The 19630-nt window shown below is 53.0% G+C and overlaps 1 protein-coding gene across 1 annotated transcript in view; it reads left to right on the top strand.

Annotated features, from left to right (window-relative positions):
- Positions 1 to 19605, top strand: part of ASIP (agouti signaling protein) — a 72591-nt gene extending 52986 nt beyond the window's left edge. The window contains exons 2-4 of the mRNA XM_075571910.1: positions 9837 to 9985; positions 11421 to 11482; positions 17913 to 19605. Of these exons, the coding sequence (XP_075428025.1) occupies positions 9847 to 9985; positions 11421 to 11482; positions 17913 to 18083 (372 nt within the window). The 5' untranslated portion in view covers positions 9837 to 9846 and the 3' untranslated portion in view covers positions 18084 to 19605. The remainder of the gene's footprint in view (positions 1 to 9836; positions 9986 to 11420; positions 11483 to 17912) is intronic.
- Positions 19606 to 19630: the final 25 nt, after the last annotated feature.

Below are 19630 nucleotides of genomic sequence, written 5' to 3'. Positions count from 1 at the left end.
CCCCCCCGCCCTGCTGGCACATCTCCCCCCCCCCCCCCCCCCGGCTGGCACATCTCCCCCCCCCCCCCCCCCCGGCTGGCACATCTCCCCCCTCCCCCCCGGCTGGCACATCTCCCCCCCCTCCCGGCACATCTCCCACCCCTCCATTGCCGTGACGTGCCTGCAGGGTAGTGCTAGGACCTGCATACTGGTCATGCCGTGACGTGGCTGCATGGTAGTGCTAGGACCTGCATACTGGTCATGCCGTGACGTGGCTGCAGGGTAGTGCTAGGACCTGCATACTGGTCACGCCGTGACGTGGCTGCAGGGTAGTGCTAGGACCTGCATACTGGTCATGCCGTGATGTGGCTGCAGGGTAGTGCTAGGACCTGCATACTGGTCATGCCGTGGCTGCAGGGTAGTGCTAGGACCTGCATACTGGTCATGCCGTGGCTGCAGGGTAGTGCTAGGACCTGCATACTGGTCGTGACGTGGCTGCAGGGTAGTGCTAGGACCTGCATACTGGTCGTGACGTGGCTGCAGAGTAGTGCTAGGACCTGCATACTGGTCATGCCGTACGTGGCTGCAGGGTAGTGCTAGGACCTGCATACTGGTCATGCCGTGACGTGGCTGCAGGGTAGTGTTAGGACCTGCATACTGGTCATGCCGTGACGTGGCTGCAGGGTAGTTCTAGGACCTGCATACTGGTCATGCCGTGACGTGGCTGCATACTGGTCATGCCGTGACGTGGCTGCAGGGTAGTGCTAGGACCTGCATACTGGTCGTGCCGTGACGTGGCTGCAGGGTAGTGCTAGGACCTGCATACTGGTCATGCCGTGACGTGGCTGCAGGGTAGTGCTAGGACCTGCATACTGGTCACGCCGTGACGTGGCTGCAGGGTAGTGCTAGGACCTGCATACTGGTCACGCCATGACGTGGCTGCAGGGTAGTGCTAGGACCTGCATACTGGTCACGCCATGACGTGGCTGTAGGGTAGTGCTAGGACCTGCATACTGCTCACGCCATGACGTGGCTGCATGGTAGTGCTACGACCTGCATACTGGTCATGCCGTGACGTGGCTGCAGGGTAGTGCTAGGACCTGCATACTGGTCGTGACGTGGCTGCAGGGTAGTGCTAGGACCTGCATACTGGTCATGCCGTGACGTGGCTGCAGGGTAGTGCTAGGACCTGCATACTGGTCATGCCGTGGCTGCAGGGTAGTGCTAGGACCTGCATACTGGTCATGCCGTGGCTGCAGGGTAGTGCTAGGACCTGCATACTGGTCGTGACGTGGCTGCAGGGTAGTGCTAGGACCTGCATACTGGTCGTGACGTGGCTGCAGAGTAGTGCTAGGACCTGCATACTGGTCATGCCGTGACGTGGCTGCAGGGTAGTGCTAGGACCTGCATACTGGTCATGCCGTGACGTGGCTGCAGGGTAGTGTTAGGACCTGCATACTGGTCATGCCGTGACGTGGCTGCAGGGTAGTTCTAGGACCTGCATACTGGTCATGCCGTGACGTGGCTGCATACTGGTCATGCCGTGACGTGGCTGCAGGGTAGTGCTTGGACCTGCATACTGGTCGTGCCGTGACGTGGCTGCAGGGTAGTGCTAGGACCTGCATACTGGTCATGCCGTGACGTGGCTGCAGGGTAGTGCTAGGACCTGCATACTGGTCACGCCGTGACGTGGCTGCAGGGTAGTGCTAGGACCTGCATACTGGTCATGCAGTGACGTGGCTGCATGGTAGTGCTAGGACCTGCATACTGGTCATGCCGTGGCTGCAGGGTAGTGCTAGGACCTGCATACTGGTCATGCCGTGGTTGCAGGGTAGTGCTAGGACCTGCATACTGGTCGTGACGTGGCTGCAGGGTAGTGCTAGGACCTGCATACTGGTCGTGACGTGGCTGCAGAGTAGTGCTAGGACCTGCATACTGGTCATGCCGTGACGTGGCTGCAGGGTAGTGCTAGGACCTGCATACTGGTCATGCCGTGACGTGGCTGCAGGGTAGTGTTAGGACCTGCATACTGGTCATGCCGTGACGTGGCTGCAGGGTAGTTCTAGGACCTGCATACTGGTCATGCCGTGACGTGGCTGCATACTGGTCATGCCGTGACGTGGCTGCAGGGTAGTGCTAGGACCTGCATACTGGTCGTGCCGTGACGTGGCTGCAGGGTAGTGCTAGGACCTGCATACTGGTCATGCCGTGACGTGGCTGCAGGGTAGTGCTAGGACCTGCATACTGGTCACGCCGTGACGTGGCTGCAGGGTAGTGCTAGGACCTGCATACTGGTCACGCCATGACGTGGCTGCAGGGTAGTGCTAGGACCTGCATACTGGTCACGCCATGACGTGGCTGTAGGGTAGTGCTAGGACCTGCATACTGCTCACGCCATGACGTGGCTGCATGGTAGTGCTACGACCTGCATACTGGTCATGCCGTGACGTGGCTGCAGGGTAGTGCTAGGACCTGCATACTGGCCGTGACGTGGCTGCAGGGTAGTGCTAGGACCTGCATACTGGTCATGCCGTGACGTGGCTGCAGGGTAGTGCTAGGACCTGCATACTGGTCATGCCGTGGCTGCAGGGTAGTGCTAGGACCTGCATACTGGTCATGCCGTGGCTGCAGGGTAGTGCTAGGACCTGCATACTGGTCGTGACGTGGCTGCAGGGTAGTGCTAGGACCTGCATACTGGTCGTGACGTGGCTGCAGAGTAGTGCTAGGACCTGCATACTGGTCATGCCGTGACGTGGCTGCAGGGTAGTGCTAGGACCTGCATACTGGTCATGCCGTGACGTGGCTGCAGGGTAGTGTTAGGACCTGCATACTGGTCATGCTGTGACGTGGCTGCAGGGTAGTTCTAGGACCTGCATACTGGTCATGCCGTGACGTGGCTGCATACTGGTCATGCCGTGACGTGGCTGCAGGGTAGTGCTAGGACCTGCATACTGGTCGTGCCGTGACGTGGCTGCAGGGTAGTGCTAGGACCTGCATACTGGTCATGCCGTGACGTGGCTGCAGGGTAGTGCTAGGACCTGCATACTGGTCACGCCGTGACGTGGCTGCAGGGTAGTGCTAGGACCTGCATACTGGTCACGCCATGACGTGGCTGTAGGGTAGTGCTAGGACCTGCATACTGGTCACGCCATGACGTGGCTGCATGGTAGTGCTACGACCTGCATACTGGTCATGCCGTGACGTGGCTGCAGGGTAGTGCTAGGACCTGCATACTGGTCGTGACGTGGCTGCAGGGTAGTGCTAGGACCTGCATACTGGTCATGCCGTGACGTGGCTGCAGGGTAGTGCTAGGACCTGCATACTGGTCATGCCGTGACGTGGCTGCAGGGTAGTGCTAGGACCTGCATACTGGTCGTGCCGTGACGTGGCTGCAGGGCAGTGTTAGGACCTGCATACTGGCCGTGACGTGGCTGCAGGGTAGTGTTAGGACCTGCATACTGGTCATGCCGTGACGTGGCTGCAGGGTAGTGTTAGGACCTGCATACTGGTCGTGCCGTGACGTGGCTGCAGGGTAGTGCTAGGACCTGCATACTGGTCATGCCGTGACGTGGCTGCAGGGTAGTGCTAGGACCTGCATACTGGTCACGCCGTGACGTGGCTGCAGGGTAGTGCTAGGACCTGCATACTGGTCACGCCATGACGTGGCTGCAGGGTAGTGCTAGGACCTGCATACTGGTCACGCCATGACGTGGCTGTAGGGTAGTGCTAGGACCTGCATACTGGTCATGCCGTGACGTGGCTGCAGGGTAGTGCTAGGACCTGCATACTGGTCACGCCGTGACGTGGCTGCAGGGTAGTGCTAGGACCTGCATACTGGTCACGCCATGACGTGGCTGCAGGGTAGTGCTAGGACCTGCATACTGGTCACGCCATGACGTGGCTGTAGGGTAGTGCTACGACCTGCATACTGGTCACGCCATGACGTGGCTGCATGGTAGTGCTACGACCTGCATACTGGTCATGCCGTGACGTGGCTGCAGGGTAGTGCTAGGACCTGCATACTGGTCGTGACGTGGCTGCAGGGTAGTGCTAGGACCTGCATACTGGTCATGCCGTGACGTGGCTGCAGGGTAGTGCTAGGACCTGCATACTGGTCATGCCGTGACGTGGCTGCAGGGTAGTGCTAGGACCTGCATACTGGTCGTGCCGTGACGTGGCTGCAGGGCAGTGTTAGGACCTGCATACTGGCCGTGACGTGGCTGCAGGGTAGTGTTAGGACCTGCATACTGGCCATGCCGTGACGTGGCTGCAGGGTAGTGTTAGGACCTGCATACTGGTCATGCCGTGACGTGGCTGCATACTGGTCATGCCGTGACGTGGCTGCAGGGTAGTGCTAGGACCTGCATACTGGTCATGCCGTGACGTGGCTGCAGGGTAGTGCTAGGACCTGCATACTGGTCACGCCATGACATGGCTGCAGGGTAGTGCTAGGACCTGCATACTGGTCATGCCGTGACGTGGCTGCATACTGGTCATGCCGTGACGTGGCTGCAGGGTAGTGCTAGGACCTGCATACTGGTCATGCCGTGACGTGGCTGCAGGGTAGTGCTAGGACCTGCATACTGGTCACGCCATGACGTGGCTGCAGGGTAGTGCTAGGACCTGCATACTGGTCACGCCGTGACGTGGCTGCAGGGTAGTGCTAGGACCTGCATACTGGTCATGCCGTGACGTGGCTGCATACTGGTCATGCCGTGACGTGGCTGCATACTGGTCATGCCGTGACGTGGCTGCAGGCTTATAATGCTTTGGCCACAGGGTTTCACTAAATGACCCTTACTCACGAGAATACTAACATTGAAGTATTTAACTGTGTATGTTGTCACATTGGACGTAGCATTGGGCATTTCTGTCTGTTGTTGAATACATTTTCACCTCATTTAAAAAGATTTAAAAAATCCCAAACAAATGAAGTTTTAGGAAAAACTGAGACATGATTTTATATGGAGAGCAGAAACACCCAGCGCCCGCTCCAGCGTATAAAATAGTCAGAAATGCACCCCTAAACCTCGCCTTTCGAGGACATCTATTCCACTAAAGAGTATTTCAGCGGATCTCTGAGACACATTCCATGTTCCGTGGACAGCGCAGTATGTGTGATGGGTGACGGGTAACCCAGGGGTGCCCAACTCCAGTCCTCAACCCCCCGCCAACAGGTCAGGTTTTTTAGTATCTCCCTGCTTCAGTACAGGTGGCCCAATCAGTCCCTGCTTCCGCACAGGTGGCTCAATCAGTTTCTTCTTCAGCACAGGTGGCTCAATCGGTCCCTGCTTCCGCACAGGTGGCTCAATCGGTCCCTGCTTCAGCACAGCCTGTGCTGAAGCTGGGATATCCTGAAAACCTGACCTGTTGATGGGGGAGGGGCTTGAGGACTGGAGATGAGCTTCCCTGGGGCATATCTTGTTACACTTAGAGTGAGCTTTAGCTGCGGTTTTGCGAGCATTGCTCACTGTGTTTTCCGATTTCACGCCACGGAGCGAGTGTTCAGCGTTATATTACATTTTCTCCATGTACTTCCAGCTATTTTAGGGACTTTGTGGGCTCAGACATACCCTTATTTGTATATATCTACAGTATATATATACAGTGGTGTGAAAAAGAAAGTACACCCTCTTTGAATTCCATGGTTTTACATATCAGGACATAATAACAATCACCTGTTCCTTAGCAGGTCTTAAAATTAGGTAAATACAACCTCAGATGAACAACAACACAGGACATATTACACCGTGTCATGATTTATTTAACACAAATAAAGCCCAAATGGAGATAGATAAATATATATATTTCTAGTTTATGGGTGCAGAGATTTTCTGCTCTTACAGGATTGCTTTTTCACAGGTTTGCACACTTATTAAAATGTTATATTTATGTTGGTATCGTTTGAGCTGCCAAACTCACCAAACACATTATATTTCATCCCTTTCACACATATGTAATGTATTTATTTTTGGAACTCTAGATTACACATATCAATACATTGTCCCTGTCTGTCTCATATTACCGTTCTCTCCCATATTATATCCATTTTATATATATATATCTGTCCCATAGTATATCCATTATTATATATGTCTCTCAGCCTCTCTGTCTCATATTAACTCTCTTATATTATATATATACTAGCTGATATACCCGGCGTTGCCCGGGATTGCAGGGGTGGGGTGCGTGAAGAGCGGGGTGGGAAGGGGGGGTTCGTGAAGGGCGGGGTGGGAAGGGGGGTGAAGGGCGGAGAGGGGGTGGGGGGCGAAGGGCAGGGGGGCGAAGGGCAGGGGCAAAGGGCAGGGGGGCAAAGGGCAGGGGGGCGAAGGGGTGGGGTGAAGGGCAGGGGGCGAAGGGCAGGGGTAAGGGGCGAAGGGCAGGGGGTGGGGGGCGAAGGGCAGGGGGTGAAGGGCAGGGGTAGGAGGTGAAGGGCAGGAGTAGGGGGTGAGGGGTGAAGGGCAGGGGTAGGCGGTGAAGGGCAGGGGTAGGGGGTGAAGGACAGGGGCAGGGCGTGGGGGGTGAAGGGCAGTGGTGGGGGGGGTGAAGGGCAGGCACAAATTGTTGGCAGGAGTAAAATGTCCCTCTCCACACACACACACACACACACACACACACACACACACACACACACACACACACACACACACACACACACACACACACACACACACACACACACACACACACACACACACACACACACACACACACACACGACGGGAGTGAGAGGTGGTGGAGAGTGGGACTGGCGCAGATCTGAGGAGGCTGCTTGGCCCCCTAGCGGCCGGGGAGGTAGCGCCGGGGAGGTAAGGGAGCGCCGGGGAGGTAAGTGAGCGTTGGCGGCTGGGTTAGGAGGGCCGTGCCGCGCTTCCCCTCCATCCGAGAGCCGGTTGAGAGCGAGGGGGGAGGAGCCTTAAGTTGGCGGCTGTGGCAGGGGGGACGGGCAGCCCAAGGGAGCCATCTCATTGGCCTGATTAGACACAGGGAACACACATACAGACAGGCAAACACACATACGACGGTTTGAGAAATATATAGATATAAAAAATAAAAAATAAAAATATATAGATATATAAGATATATATATCCAAATATCCAAAAGAGGTCACTGGCACTCCTAGGAATATAGGTATCAGAGCGGTGCTTGGCCCATAAAGATGAATGATGCAAGATGATAAAAGGAGACAGCACTCGCCAGGTAAAGTCCAAATACACTGCATTCAGAGTGTTCACACAAATTCCAACGTTTCGATCCTATTCAAGGGATCTTTCGCACACCCCCTTGAGAAAGATCCCTTGAAGAGGATCGAAACGTTGGAATTTGTGTGAACACTCTGAATGCAGTGTATTTGGACTTTACCTGGCGAGTGCTGTATTTTTTATCACTTTGCTGGTGATTACATGCATTATATATATATATATATATATATATATATATATATATATATCAGGGAGGGTTACCATGTGTCCAGTCCGGTGACAGTCCTGTATCTGGACCCAAAAAAATTAGAGGTAATACTGGACCTGTATGTGTGTTACCTCTCTGGGCGTGTATGTGTATACCGGTATTACCTCTCTGGACGTGTATGTGTATACCGGTATTACCTCTCTGGGTGTATATGTATATACCGGTATTACCTCTCTGGGCGTGTATTTGTATACCGGTATTACCTCTCTGGGCGTGTATGTGTATACCGGTATTACCTCTCTGGGCGTATATGTATATACCGGTATTACCTCTCTGGGCGTGTATGTGTATACCGGTATTACCTCTCTGGGCGTGTATGTGTATACCGGTATTACCTCTCTGGGCGTGTATGTGTATACCGGTATTACCTCTCTGGGCGTGTATGTGTATACCGGTATTACCTCTCTGGTTGTGTATGTGTATACCGGTATTACCTCTCTGGGCGTGTATGTGTATACCGGTATCACCTCTCTGGGTGTATATGTGTATACCGGTATTACCTCTCTGGGCGTGTATGTGTATAGCGGTATTACCTCTCTGGGCATGTATGTGTATACCGGTATTACCTCTCTGGACGTGTATGTGTATACCGGTATTACCTCTCTGGGTGTATATGTATATACCGGTATTACCTCTCTGGGCGTGTATGTGTATACCGGTATTACCTCTCTGGGCGTGTATGTGTATACCGGTATTACCTCTCTGGGCGTGTATGTGTATACCGGTATTACCTCTCTGGGCTTGTATGTGTATACCGGTATTACCTCTCTGGGCGTGTATGTGTATACCGGTATTACCTCTCTGGGCGTATATGTATATACCGGTATTACCTCTCTGGGCGTGTATGTGTATACCGGTATTACCTCTCTGGGCGTGTATGTGTATACCGGTATTACCTCTCTGGGCGTGTATGTGTATACCGGTATTACCTCTCTGGGCGTGTATGTGTATACCGGTATTACCTCTCTGGGCGTGTATGTGTATACCGGTATTACCTCTCTGGGCGTGTATGTGTATACCGGTATTACCTCCCTGGACGTGTATGTGTATACCGGTATTACCTCTCTGGGCGTGTATGTGTATACCGGTATTACCTCCCTGGACGTGTATGTGTATACCGGTATTACCTCTCTGGGCGTGTATGTGTATACAGGTATTACCTCTCTGGGCGTGTATGTGTATACCGGTATTACCTCTCTGGGCGTGTATGTGTATACCGGTATTACCTCCCTGGACGTGTATGTGTATACCGGTATTACCTCTCTGGGCGTGTATGTGTATACAGGTATTACCTCTCTGGGCGTGTATGTGTATACCGGTATTACCTCTCTGGGCGTGTATGTGTATTACCTCTCTGGGAGTGTGTGTGTATACCGGAATTACCTCTCTGGGCGTGTATGTGTATACCGGTATTACCGCTCTAGGCGTGTATGTGTATACCGGTATTACCTCTCTGGGCGTGTATGTGTATACCGGTATTACCGCTCTGGGCATGTATGTTTATACCGGTATTACCGCTCTAGGCGTGTATGTGTATACCGGTATTACCTCTGTGGGCGTGTATGTGGATACCGGTATTACCTCTCTGGGCGTGTATGTGTATACCGGTATTACCTCTGTGGGCGTGTATGTGGATACCGGTATTACCTCTCTGGGCGTGTATGTGTATACCGGTATTACCTCTCTGGGCGTGTATGTGTATACCGGTATTACCTCTCTGGGCGTGTATGTGTATACCGGTATTACCTCTCTGGGCGTGTGTGTGTATACCGGTATTACCTCTCTGGGCGTGTGTGTGTATACCGGTATTACCTCTCTGGGTGTGTATGTGTATACCGGTATTACCTCTCTGGGCGTGTATGTGTATACCGGTATTACCGCTCTAGGCGTGTATGTGTATCGGAGCAACAAACCTCAATGTTGTTGTTTTCCTTTCATTAGAACAATGGCGTCATCCGTAGCTACACAGCGCTCTTTGTAACCCCGGGGACCTACCACATCCTGAGATATTTGCTAGTTTAGTTGTAAGTGTTTCTAATCCTCCTCGGGGGAAACAAATGGCCCCCAAATCTTCCAGGTCCATCTTTGGGGGGGATCGTTGTTCCTATCTTATTGGTTTCGGGGGGAGGGGTTCCATGGGGTGCCACTGCGCTGCTCTTGTCTCTAAGGACCCCCCAGTTGCTGGTAAATTAACCCTTAAACCACCTGGGTAAAAAAACATGCTGGGAGAACAATATGGCCGCCGGGTCAGCTTTGGCAGCCATGGTTGTGGCGCTCTTGTGGTGATCCCAGAATGCAATGCAGACACATAGATCCGCACACAGATGTACGCGGACGCACACACGTTACATAGCCCAGGCTGTGTGACCCCTTCTCTCGCCCGCAGGTTAGCCGCCATGAATGGGATTTCCGTCCTTCTCGCCGTCCTGACGGTGCCGGTCCTTTCACACATCGTTCTGGAGGAGAAGAAGGAGAGGACCAACATCGGCAGGGTCATCAGATTCCCGGAGCTTCTGCCACCCATCTCCATCGTGGGTCAGTAACATCGGGGCAACGCTGGGGTGTGTCTGGGGTCCGAGGGGCAGTGAGGAGCCGCAAGAAATCAGAGTACCACAATCTTATTATATGTACACCCAGAGTACCACAATTTTATTATATACACACCCAGAGTACCACAATCTTATTATATACACACCCAGAGTACCACAATCTTATTATATGTACACCCAGAGTACCACAATCTTATTATATACACACCCAGAGTACCACAATCTTATTATATACACACCCAGAGTACCACAATCTTATTATATGTACATCCAGAGTATCACTGCTTGTTATATACACACCCAGCGTACCACTGCTTGTTATATACACCCAGAGTATCACTGCTTGTTATATACACACCCAGAGTACCACTGCTTGTTATATACACACCCAGAGCATCACTGCTTGTTATATACACACCCAGAGTATCACTGCTTGTTATATACACACCCAGAGTATCACTGCTTGTTATATACACACCCAGAGTATCACTGCTTGTTATATACACCCAGAGTATCACTGCTTGTTATATACACACCCAGAGTATCACTGCTTGTTATATACACACCCAGAGTATCACTGCTTGTTATATATACACACCCAGAGTACCACTGCTTGTTATATAAACACCCAGAGTATCACCGCTTGTTATATACACACCCAGAGTATCACTGCTTGTTATATACACACCCAGAGTATCACTGCTTGGTATATACACCCAGAGTATCACTGCTTGTTATATACACACCCAGAGTATCACTGCTTGGTATATACAAGCAGAGTATCACTGCTTGGTATATACACCCAGAGTATCACTGCTTGTTATATACACACCCAGAGTATCACTGCTTGTTATATACACACCCAGAGTATCACTGCTTGGTATATACACCCAGAGTATCACTGCTTGTTATATACACACCCAGAGTATCACTGCTTGTTATATACACCCCCAGAGTATCACTGCTTGTTATATACACAGCCAGAGTATCACTGCTTGTTATATACACACCCAGAGTACCACTGCTTGTTATATACACACCCAGAGTATCACTGCTTGTTATATACACAGCCAGAGTATCACTGCTTGTTATATACACACCCAGAGTATCACTGCTTGTTATATATACACACCCAGAGTATCACTGCTTGTTATATATATACACACCCAGAGTATCACTGCTTGTTATATATACACCCAGAGTACCACTGCTTGTTATATATACACACCCAGAGTGTCACTGCTTGTTATACACACACCCAGAGTATCACTGCTTGTTATATACACACCCAGAGTATCACTGCTTGTTACATACACACCCAGAGTACCACTGCTTGTTATATATACACACCCAGAGTGTCACTGCTTGTTATACACACACCCAGAGTATCACTGCTTGTTATTCTCTCTTTTATCTTGCAGATCTAACAAAGACATCACGGAGGGTGAGCAGGTTGGACGCTGAAAAGAATAAATTGGCAAAGGTGGCGATTTCTAACTAATTTAACCTTTGCAATGATGAACAAATTGACTATGAGGACACCCTATACCCGATCCATATAACTCCTCCTATACCCGATCCATAAAACTCCTCCTATACCCGATCCATATAACTCCTCCTATACCCGATCCATAAAACTCCTCCTATACCCGATCCATATAACTCCTCCTATACCCGATCCATATAACTCCTCCTATACCCGATGCCTATAACTCCTCCTAATCCCGATCCATATAACTCCTCCTATACCCGATCCATAAAACTCCTCCTATACCCGATCCATATAACTCCTCCTATACCCGATCCCTATAGCTCCTCCTAATCCCGATCCATATAACTCCTCCTATACCCGATCCCTATAACTCCTCCTATACCCGATCCCTATAACTCCTCCTATACCCGATCCCTATAACTGCTCCTATACCCAATCCCTATAACTCCTCCTAATCCCGATCCCTATAACTCCTCCTAATCCTGATCCCTATAACTCCTCCTAATCCCGATCCCTATAACTGCTCCTATACCCAATCCCTATAACTCCTCCTAATCCCGATCCCTATTAACTCCTAATCCCGATCCCTATAACTCCTCCTATACCCGATCCCTATAGCTCCCCCTGTACCCGATCCCTATAGCTCCCCCTGTACCCGATCCCTATAGCTCCCCCTGTACCCGATCCCTATAGCTCCTCATATACCCGATCCCTATAACTCCTCCTATACCCGATCCCTATAACTCCTCCTATACCCGATCCCTATAACTCCTCCTATACTCGATCCCTATAACTCCTCCTATACCCGATCCTTATAACTCCTCCTATACCCGATCCCTATAACTCATCCTATACCCGATCCCTATAACTCCTCCTATACCCGATCCCTATAACTCCTCCTATACCCGATCTCTATAACTCCTCCTATACCCGATCCCTATAACTCCTCCTATACCCGATCCCTATAACTCCTCCTAATCTCGATCCCTATAACTCCTCCTAATCCCGATCCCTATAGCTCCTCCTGTACCCGATCCCTATAGCTCCCCCTGTACCCGATCCCTATAGCTCCCCCTGTACCCGATCCCTATAGCTCCCCCTGTACCCGATCCCTATAGCTCATCCTATACCCGATCCCTATAACTCCTCCTATACCCGATCCCTATAACTCCTCCTATACCCGATCCCTATAACTCCTCCTATACCCGATCCCTATAACTCCTCCTATACCCGATCCCTATAACTCCTCCTATACCCGATCCCTATAACTCCTCCTATACCCGATCCCTATAACTCCTCCTATACCCGATCCCTATAACTCCTCCTATACCCGATCCCTATAACTCCTCCTATACCCGATCCCTATAACTCCTCCTATACCCGATCCCTATAACTCCTCCTATACCCGATCCCTATAACTCCTCCTAATCCCGATCCCTATAACTCCTCCTAATCCCGATCCCTATAACTCCTCCTATACCCGATCCCTATAACTCCTCCTATACCCGATCCCTATAACTACTCCTATACCCGATCCCTATAACTACTCCTATACCCGATCCCTATAACTCCTCCTAATCCCGATCCCTATAACTCCTCCTAATCCCGATCCCTATAACTCCTCCTAATCCCGATGCCTATAACTCCTCCTAATCCCGATCCCTATAACTCCTCCTATACCCGATCCCTATAACTGCTCCTATACCCGATCCCTATAACTCCTCCTAATCCCGATCCCTATAACTCCTCCTATACCCGATCCCTATAACTCCTCCTAATCCCGATCCCTATAACTCCTCCTAATCCCGATCATTATAACTCCTCCTAATCCCGATCCCTATAACTCCTCCTAATCCCGATCCCTATAACTCCTCCTAATCCCGATCCCTATAAATCCTCCTAATCCCGATCCCTATAACTCCTCCTATCCCGATCCCTATAACTCCTCCTATACCCGATTCCTATAACTCCTCCTAATCCCGATCCCTATAACTCCCCCTGTACCCGATCCCTATAACTCCTCCTGTACCCGATCCCTATAACTCCTCCTATACCCGATCCCTATAACTCCTCCTATACCCGATCCCTATAACTCCTCCTATACCCGATCCCTATAACTCCTCCTAATCCCGATCCCTATAACTCCTCCTAATCCCAATCCCTATAACTCCTCCTATACCCGATCCCTATAACTCCGTCTAATCCCGATCCCTATAGCTCCTCCTATACCCGATCCCTATAACTCCTCCTAATCCCGATCCCTATAGCTCCTCCTATACCCAATCCCGTCTAATCCCGATCCCTATAGCTCCTCCTAATCCCGATCCCTATAACTCCTCCAGCCTTACACACACCCAGTCTCTCTCCCTCCCATCCCTCCATTGTCGTTCCACCCTTCCCATTCTGGCTCTCTCCCCATTCTCGCTCTCCCCCATTCTGTGTGTGACGCTCTCTCCCCATTCTCTGTCTCTGTCTCTACCCATTCTCTGTGTGTCTCTCTCTCCCCCATTTTGTGTCTCGCTCTTCCCGATTCTGTGTTTGTGCGTCTCTCTCCCCATCTGTGTGTGAATCTCTCTCCCCCATTCTGTGTGTGTGTGTGTCTCTCTCTCCCCCATGTGTCTCTCTCTCCCCCATTCTGTGTCTCTCTGTGTGTGCGTCTCTCTCCCCTATTCTCTGTGTGTGCGTCTCTCTCCCCCATTCTCTGTGCTTGCGTCTCTCCCCCATTCTCTGTGTCTCTCTCTCCCCCATTCTGTGTGTGCGTCTCTCTCCCCCATTCTCTGTGTCTCTCTCTCCCCCATTCTCTGTGTCTCTCTCTCCCCCATTCTCTGTGTCTCTCTCTCCCCCATTCTGTGTCTCTCTCTCCCTCATTCTGTGTGTGTGTCTCTCTCTCCCTCATTCTGTGTGTCTCTCTCTCCCTCATTCTGTGTCTCTCTCTCCCTCATTCTGTGTATCTCTCTCTCCCTCATTCTCTGTATCTCTCTCTCCCTCATTCTGTGTGTCTCTCTCTCCCTCATTCTCTGTATCTCTCTCTCCCTCATTCTCTGTGTCTCTCTCTCCCTCATTCTCTGTATCTCTCTCTCCCTCATTCTCTGTGTCTCTCTCTCTCCCCCATTCTGTGTATCTCTCTCTCCCCCATTCTGTGTGTCTCTCTCTCCCTCATTCTCTGTATCTCTCTCTCCCTCATTCTCTGTGTCTCTCTCTCCCCCATTCTGTGTGTGTCTCTCTCTCCCCAATTCTGTGTGTCTCTCTCTCCCCCATTCTGTGTGTGCGTCTCTCTCCCCCATTCTCTTTGTCTCTCTCTCCCCCATTCTCTGTATCTCTCTCCCTCATTCTCTGTGTCTCTCTCTCCCCCATTCTCTGTGTCTCTCTCTCCCCCATTCTGTGTCTCTCTCTCCCCCATTCTGTGTGTGCGTCTCTCTCTCCCCCATTCTCTGTGTCTCTCTCTCCCCCATTCTGTGTGTGCGTCTCTCTCTCCCCCATTCTGTGTGTCTCTCTCCCCCATTCTGTGTGTCTCTCTCTCCCTCATTCTCTGTGTCTCTCTCTCTCCCCCATTCTGTGTCTCTCTGTGTGTGCGTCTCTCTCCCCTATTCTCTGTGTGTGCGTCTCTCTCCCCCATTCTCTGTGTCTCTCTCTCCCCCATTCTGTGTGTCTCTCTCCCCCATTCTGTGTGTCTCTCTCTCCCTCATTCTCTGTGTCTCTCTCTCTCCCCCATTCTGTGTCTCTCTGTGTGTGCGTCTCTCTCCCCATTCTCTGTGTGTGCGTCTGTCCCCCATTCTCTGTGTGTGAGTCTCTCCCCCATTCTCTGTGTCTCTCTCCCCCATTCTGTGTGTGCGTCTCTCTCCCCCATTCTCTGTGTCTCTCTCTCCCCCATTCTCTGTGTCTCTCTCTCCCCCATTCTCTTTGTCTCTCTCTCCCCCATTCTGTGTCTCTCTCTCCCTCATTCTGTGTGTCTCTCTCTCCCTCATTCTGTGTGTCTCCCTCTCCCCCATTCTGTGTGTGCTGCCTCTCTCCCCCCCCATGCTGCCTCTCTTCTCCCCCCCCCCCATGCTGCCTCTCTTCTCCCCCCCCCCTGCTGCCTCTCTCCCCCCTCCCCCCATGCTTCCTCTCTTCTCCCCCCCCCCCCCCATGCTGCCTCTCTTTCCCCCTCCTCCCCCCCATGCTGCCTCTTCCCCCTCCCATCCCATGCTGCCTCTCTATCCCGCCTCTCGTGTGTGTCCGTTCTGGTCCCTACCTGCCTCTGAGGAACATTGGGGGGGGAAGCCATCTTGAGCCCTGGCAGCAGACACCGAAGCTCCCACTGTCTCACTGCTGAGGCTCCTCTGCCTGTAACCCCGCCCCCACCCTCTGCCTGTAACCCCGCCCCCACCCTCTGCCTGTAACCCCGCCCCCACCCACTGCCTCTAACCCCGCCCCCACCCTCTGCCTCTAACCCCGCCCTCTGCCTGTGACCCCGCCCCCACCCTCTGCCTGTAACCCCGCCCCCACCCTCTGCCTCTAACCCCGCCCTCTGCCTGTGACCCCGCCCCCACCCCACCCTCTGCCTGTAACCCCGCCCCCACCCTCTGCCTCTAACCCCGCCCCCACCCTCTGCCTCTAACCCCGCCCTCTGCCTGTGACCCCGCCCCCACCCCCACCCTCTGCCTGTAACCCCGCCCCCACCCTCTGCCTCTAACCCCGCCCCCACCCTCTGCCTGTAACCCCGCCCCCACCCTCTGCCTGTAACCCCGCCCCCACCCTCTGCCGCTACAGTCAGACCGGCCTCTGCCTGTTCCTGCATTCTCTGCTCTCTGCTGCCCCCCCTGCACTGATGGCCAAAACCGGAACAGCCACAAAAAACGGGACATTTTAAAGAATGCAGGGCAGCCGGGACAGCCATTAAAAAAACAGGACTGTCCCGGCTAAACCGGGACAACTGGTCACCCTACCGGCTATAGCTTCTCCTATACCCAAACCCTATAACTCCTCCTAATCCCAATCCCTATAACTCCTCCTATACCCGATCCCTATAACTGCTCCTATACCCGATCCCTATAACTCCTCCCCTAACTATGGTTGCCAGGTCTCCGGTTTTGAACCGGAGACCTGGCAGGCTCCCCCTGCGGCAGGCTTCTCTCTCCCTGTCTGTCCCACGGTGAGGTGTCTGAGGCTGACGCACGCCGGGTCCTCTGACGTCAGCACCGGAAGTCAGCTGGGCTTCCAGTGTGCGCCGGCGTGAGAGGGAGACCCGGCGTGCGTCAGCCTCAGATACCTCGGCGTGGAATAGACAGGGAGAGAGAAGCCTGCCGCAGGGGGAGAGCCGGGCATGGTGGCAACTGCTCTGACCAGCCACTGCCCCCCTCCGCATCCACTGTCCCCTTCCGCATCCACTGCCCTCCCTCCTGCATCCACTGACCCCCCTCCCGCATCCACTGACCCCCCTCCCGTATCCACTGAGCCCCCTCCCGCATCCACTGACCCCCCTCCACAGACACCGCCCTCCCCCCGCATCCTCTGCCCCGCCCCCCCTCTGCGCGCCCCTGAGCCCTCCCGTCAGTCCTGCATCGCGCCTCTCTGCCCCCCCTCAGCCCCGCGCCTCTCTGCCACCCCCTCAGCCCCGCGCCTCTCTGCCCCCCCTCAGCCCCGCGCCTCTCCCCCCCTCAGCCTCGCGCCTCTCTCCCCCCCCCTCAGCCCCGCGCCTCTCTCCCCCCCTCAGCCCCGCGCCTCTCTGCCACCCCCTCAGCCCCGCGCCTCTCTGCCACCCCCTCAGCCCCGCGCCTCTCCCCCCCTCAGCCCCGCGCCTCTCTGCCACCCCCTCAGCCCCGCGCCTCTCTGCCCCCCCCCCTCAGCCCCGCGCCTCTCCCCCCCTCAGCCCCGCGCCTCTCCCCCCCTCAGCCCCGCGCCTCTCTCCCCCCCCTCAGCCCCACGCCTCTCTCCCCCCCTCAGCCCCGCGCCTCTCTCCCCCCCCTCAGCCCCGCGCCTCTCTCCCCCCCCTCAGCCCCGCGCCTCTTTCCCCCCCTCAGCCCCGCGCCTCTTTCCCCCCCCTCAGCCCCACTCCTCTCTGCCCCACTCCTCCCCCCCCCTCAGCCCCACTCCTCTCTGCCCCCCCCCCCCTCAGCCCCGCTCCTTTCTGGTGCATTTTTATGGGGAATTTTCTTCTCTGGTGAAATCCGACAACTTTGAAATGCTTTTGAATTTTTCTTTCCACTTTTGTTGTTGTTGAATTTCCGAACTTTCTCGGGAAAGTCCAAAGCGCTGCGAATTTGACCAAGTCCCGCCCCTCTCTACCTGTCCCGGGCAGCCTGCCCCGCCCCTTTCTTCCGATTGGTCCATTAAGGGATGGAGCAGCAACTTGATTGACAGTGTTACAAAGTGGGGGGTTTGTGTGTGAGCTAAGTGGGATTGCACCGGTAATCAATGTTTCTCTTTTGCTCTCCCCTAAAAGAAGAAAGTGGCCCCCAAGAAAAAACGTCGCCCGCCCCCTCCCCTAAACTGCGTGCCCCTCCTGTCCAGCTGCAAGCCCCCCGCTCGCCCCTGCTGTGAACACTGTGCCATCTGTCACTGCCACGTCTTCCAGACCGTCTGCTACTACAAAATGGGCTACCCCAACTGCTGAGAATCCCACTTCAGAGGCCAGTATGTACAGGCGGGGAGTCACCACGGAGACTGTAGTTTAAATCACAGAGTGGTTCACCCCCCCCCTCCCCGGACTACAAATCCCAGAATTCCCCTCGGTTCTCCCAGGACGGCGAATCGACTTTCGACATATCCGCCCGTCTCTACATCTAATAAGCTGGAGATCTGCAGCCATTTGAGATCTCATAAAAGGTGCGTTCAACATCCTTTGATCTCATTAAATGTAATAGTTACATCATTAAATTTAAAAAAAAAAGCCGTCTATGAGAAGGGCTGCCGGCTCTGCACTTCTGCAACCCAGGCTATGCTGAAAAGGCCGAGTAATGCGGCAGGCATAAACTTATAGGGATCCCATGTTACCATGGATGTGAGGTAAAGAGTGACACACTGTGTGCTCATTTCCTGTCATTACCCAGAATCCCCGGCTGCAGTGGAAGCACGGTATGCTAAGAGATAATGGGGAAGGGCAACGTTGCAGACTTGCCTGAGAGACGAATGTGCTCACACGTGGGATTGTTAGCAAAGCATATTACAACTATATCCACATTAAATCCTCCGCGCAATTAAGCGGCCTGTGTACTAAGCGTGGGACACGGCTGTTTTAGTTGCCACATTGGCACTCGCAAATCCCGTGTCACACGGACGCTTGTACGAGTCCCGGGCGTGACCCTCCAAATTCCACATTCAAAAATACGCGCGTCCAATTGTGTGGGCGCAGAGGAATGGCCGTCGCTGGGCACGCGAACAGCGGAGAAACTGCGTCAAAATCGTCCGCAAAGGCGAACCTGGCGTAAACCCGAAACAGTCTGTGTATGATGTTAGCGCAGAACGGCGTCGCTCTGTATCACCCCAGAATGTATTACACGCAGCGCGGACGTTTCATTATACAGGTAACACACGGTGTTAATCACAGCGCGGCTATTATACATAATATTATCAGCAGCATCATATCAACCAATCACATTTACTCTCTGCGGTTATACATAATATTACAGTATCATTTATATTTACTGACACTAGTTATAAATAAAACATACACGTAATTCTGTTCATTTAAATTGTATCAGTCAGGTGTTCGGCGCGGACGTCTCATTATACAGGTAACACACGGTGTTATTGTCACAGTGCGGCTATTACACACACTGTAATATTACACTAATAACTGATAGTTACTAATACTAGTTATGAATAAAACAAATACCCCAAATTCTGCTTTAATGTCCATTGTGCCAACACACATCTCAGGCACCCAGCGCCACGTCCCACGTATAAGCCACGGAACGACCCTCACACCGCACACATTTTTGGAAAGTTTATACTACTTTCAGCCATTAAAAAGTTGACGCACACACATTTTCAAATATACACCTTAGTACACAAGCCCCAATATACACCTTAGTTAGTACACAAGCCCCAATATACGTCTTAGTACACAAGCCCCAATATACACCTTAGTACACAAGCCCCAATATACGTCTTAGTACACAAGCCGCAATATACACCTTAGTACACAAGCCCCAATATACA

The sequence above is a fragment of the Ascaphus truei genome, chromosome 15 (assembly GCF_040206685.1).
Source record: "Ascaphus truei isolate aAscTru1 chromosome 15, aAscTru1.hap1, whole genome shotgun sequence".
Lineage (NCBI taxonomy): Eukaryota > Metazoa > Chordata > Amphibia > Anura > Ascaphidae > Ascaphus > Ascaphus truei.
Note: the sequence above shows the minus strand (reverse complement) of the source record. Positions and strands in the feature narration are given on the sequence as shown.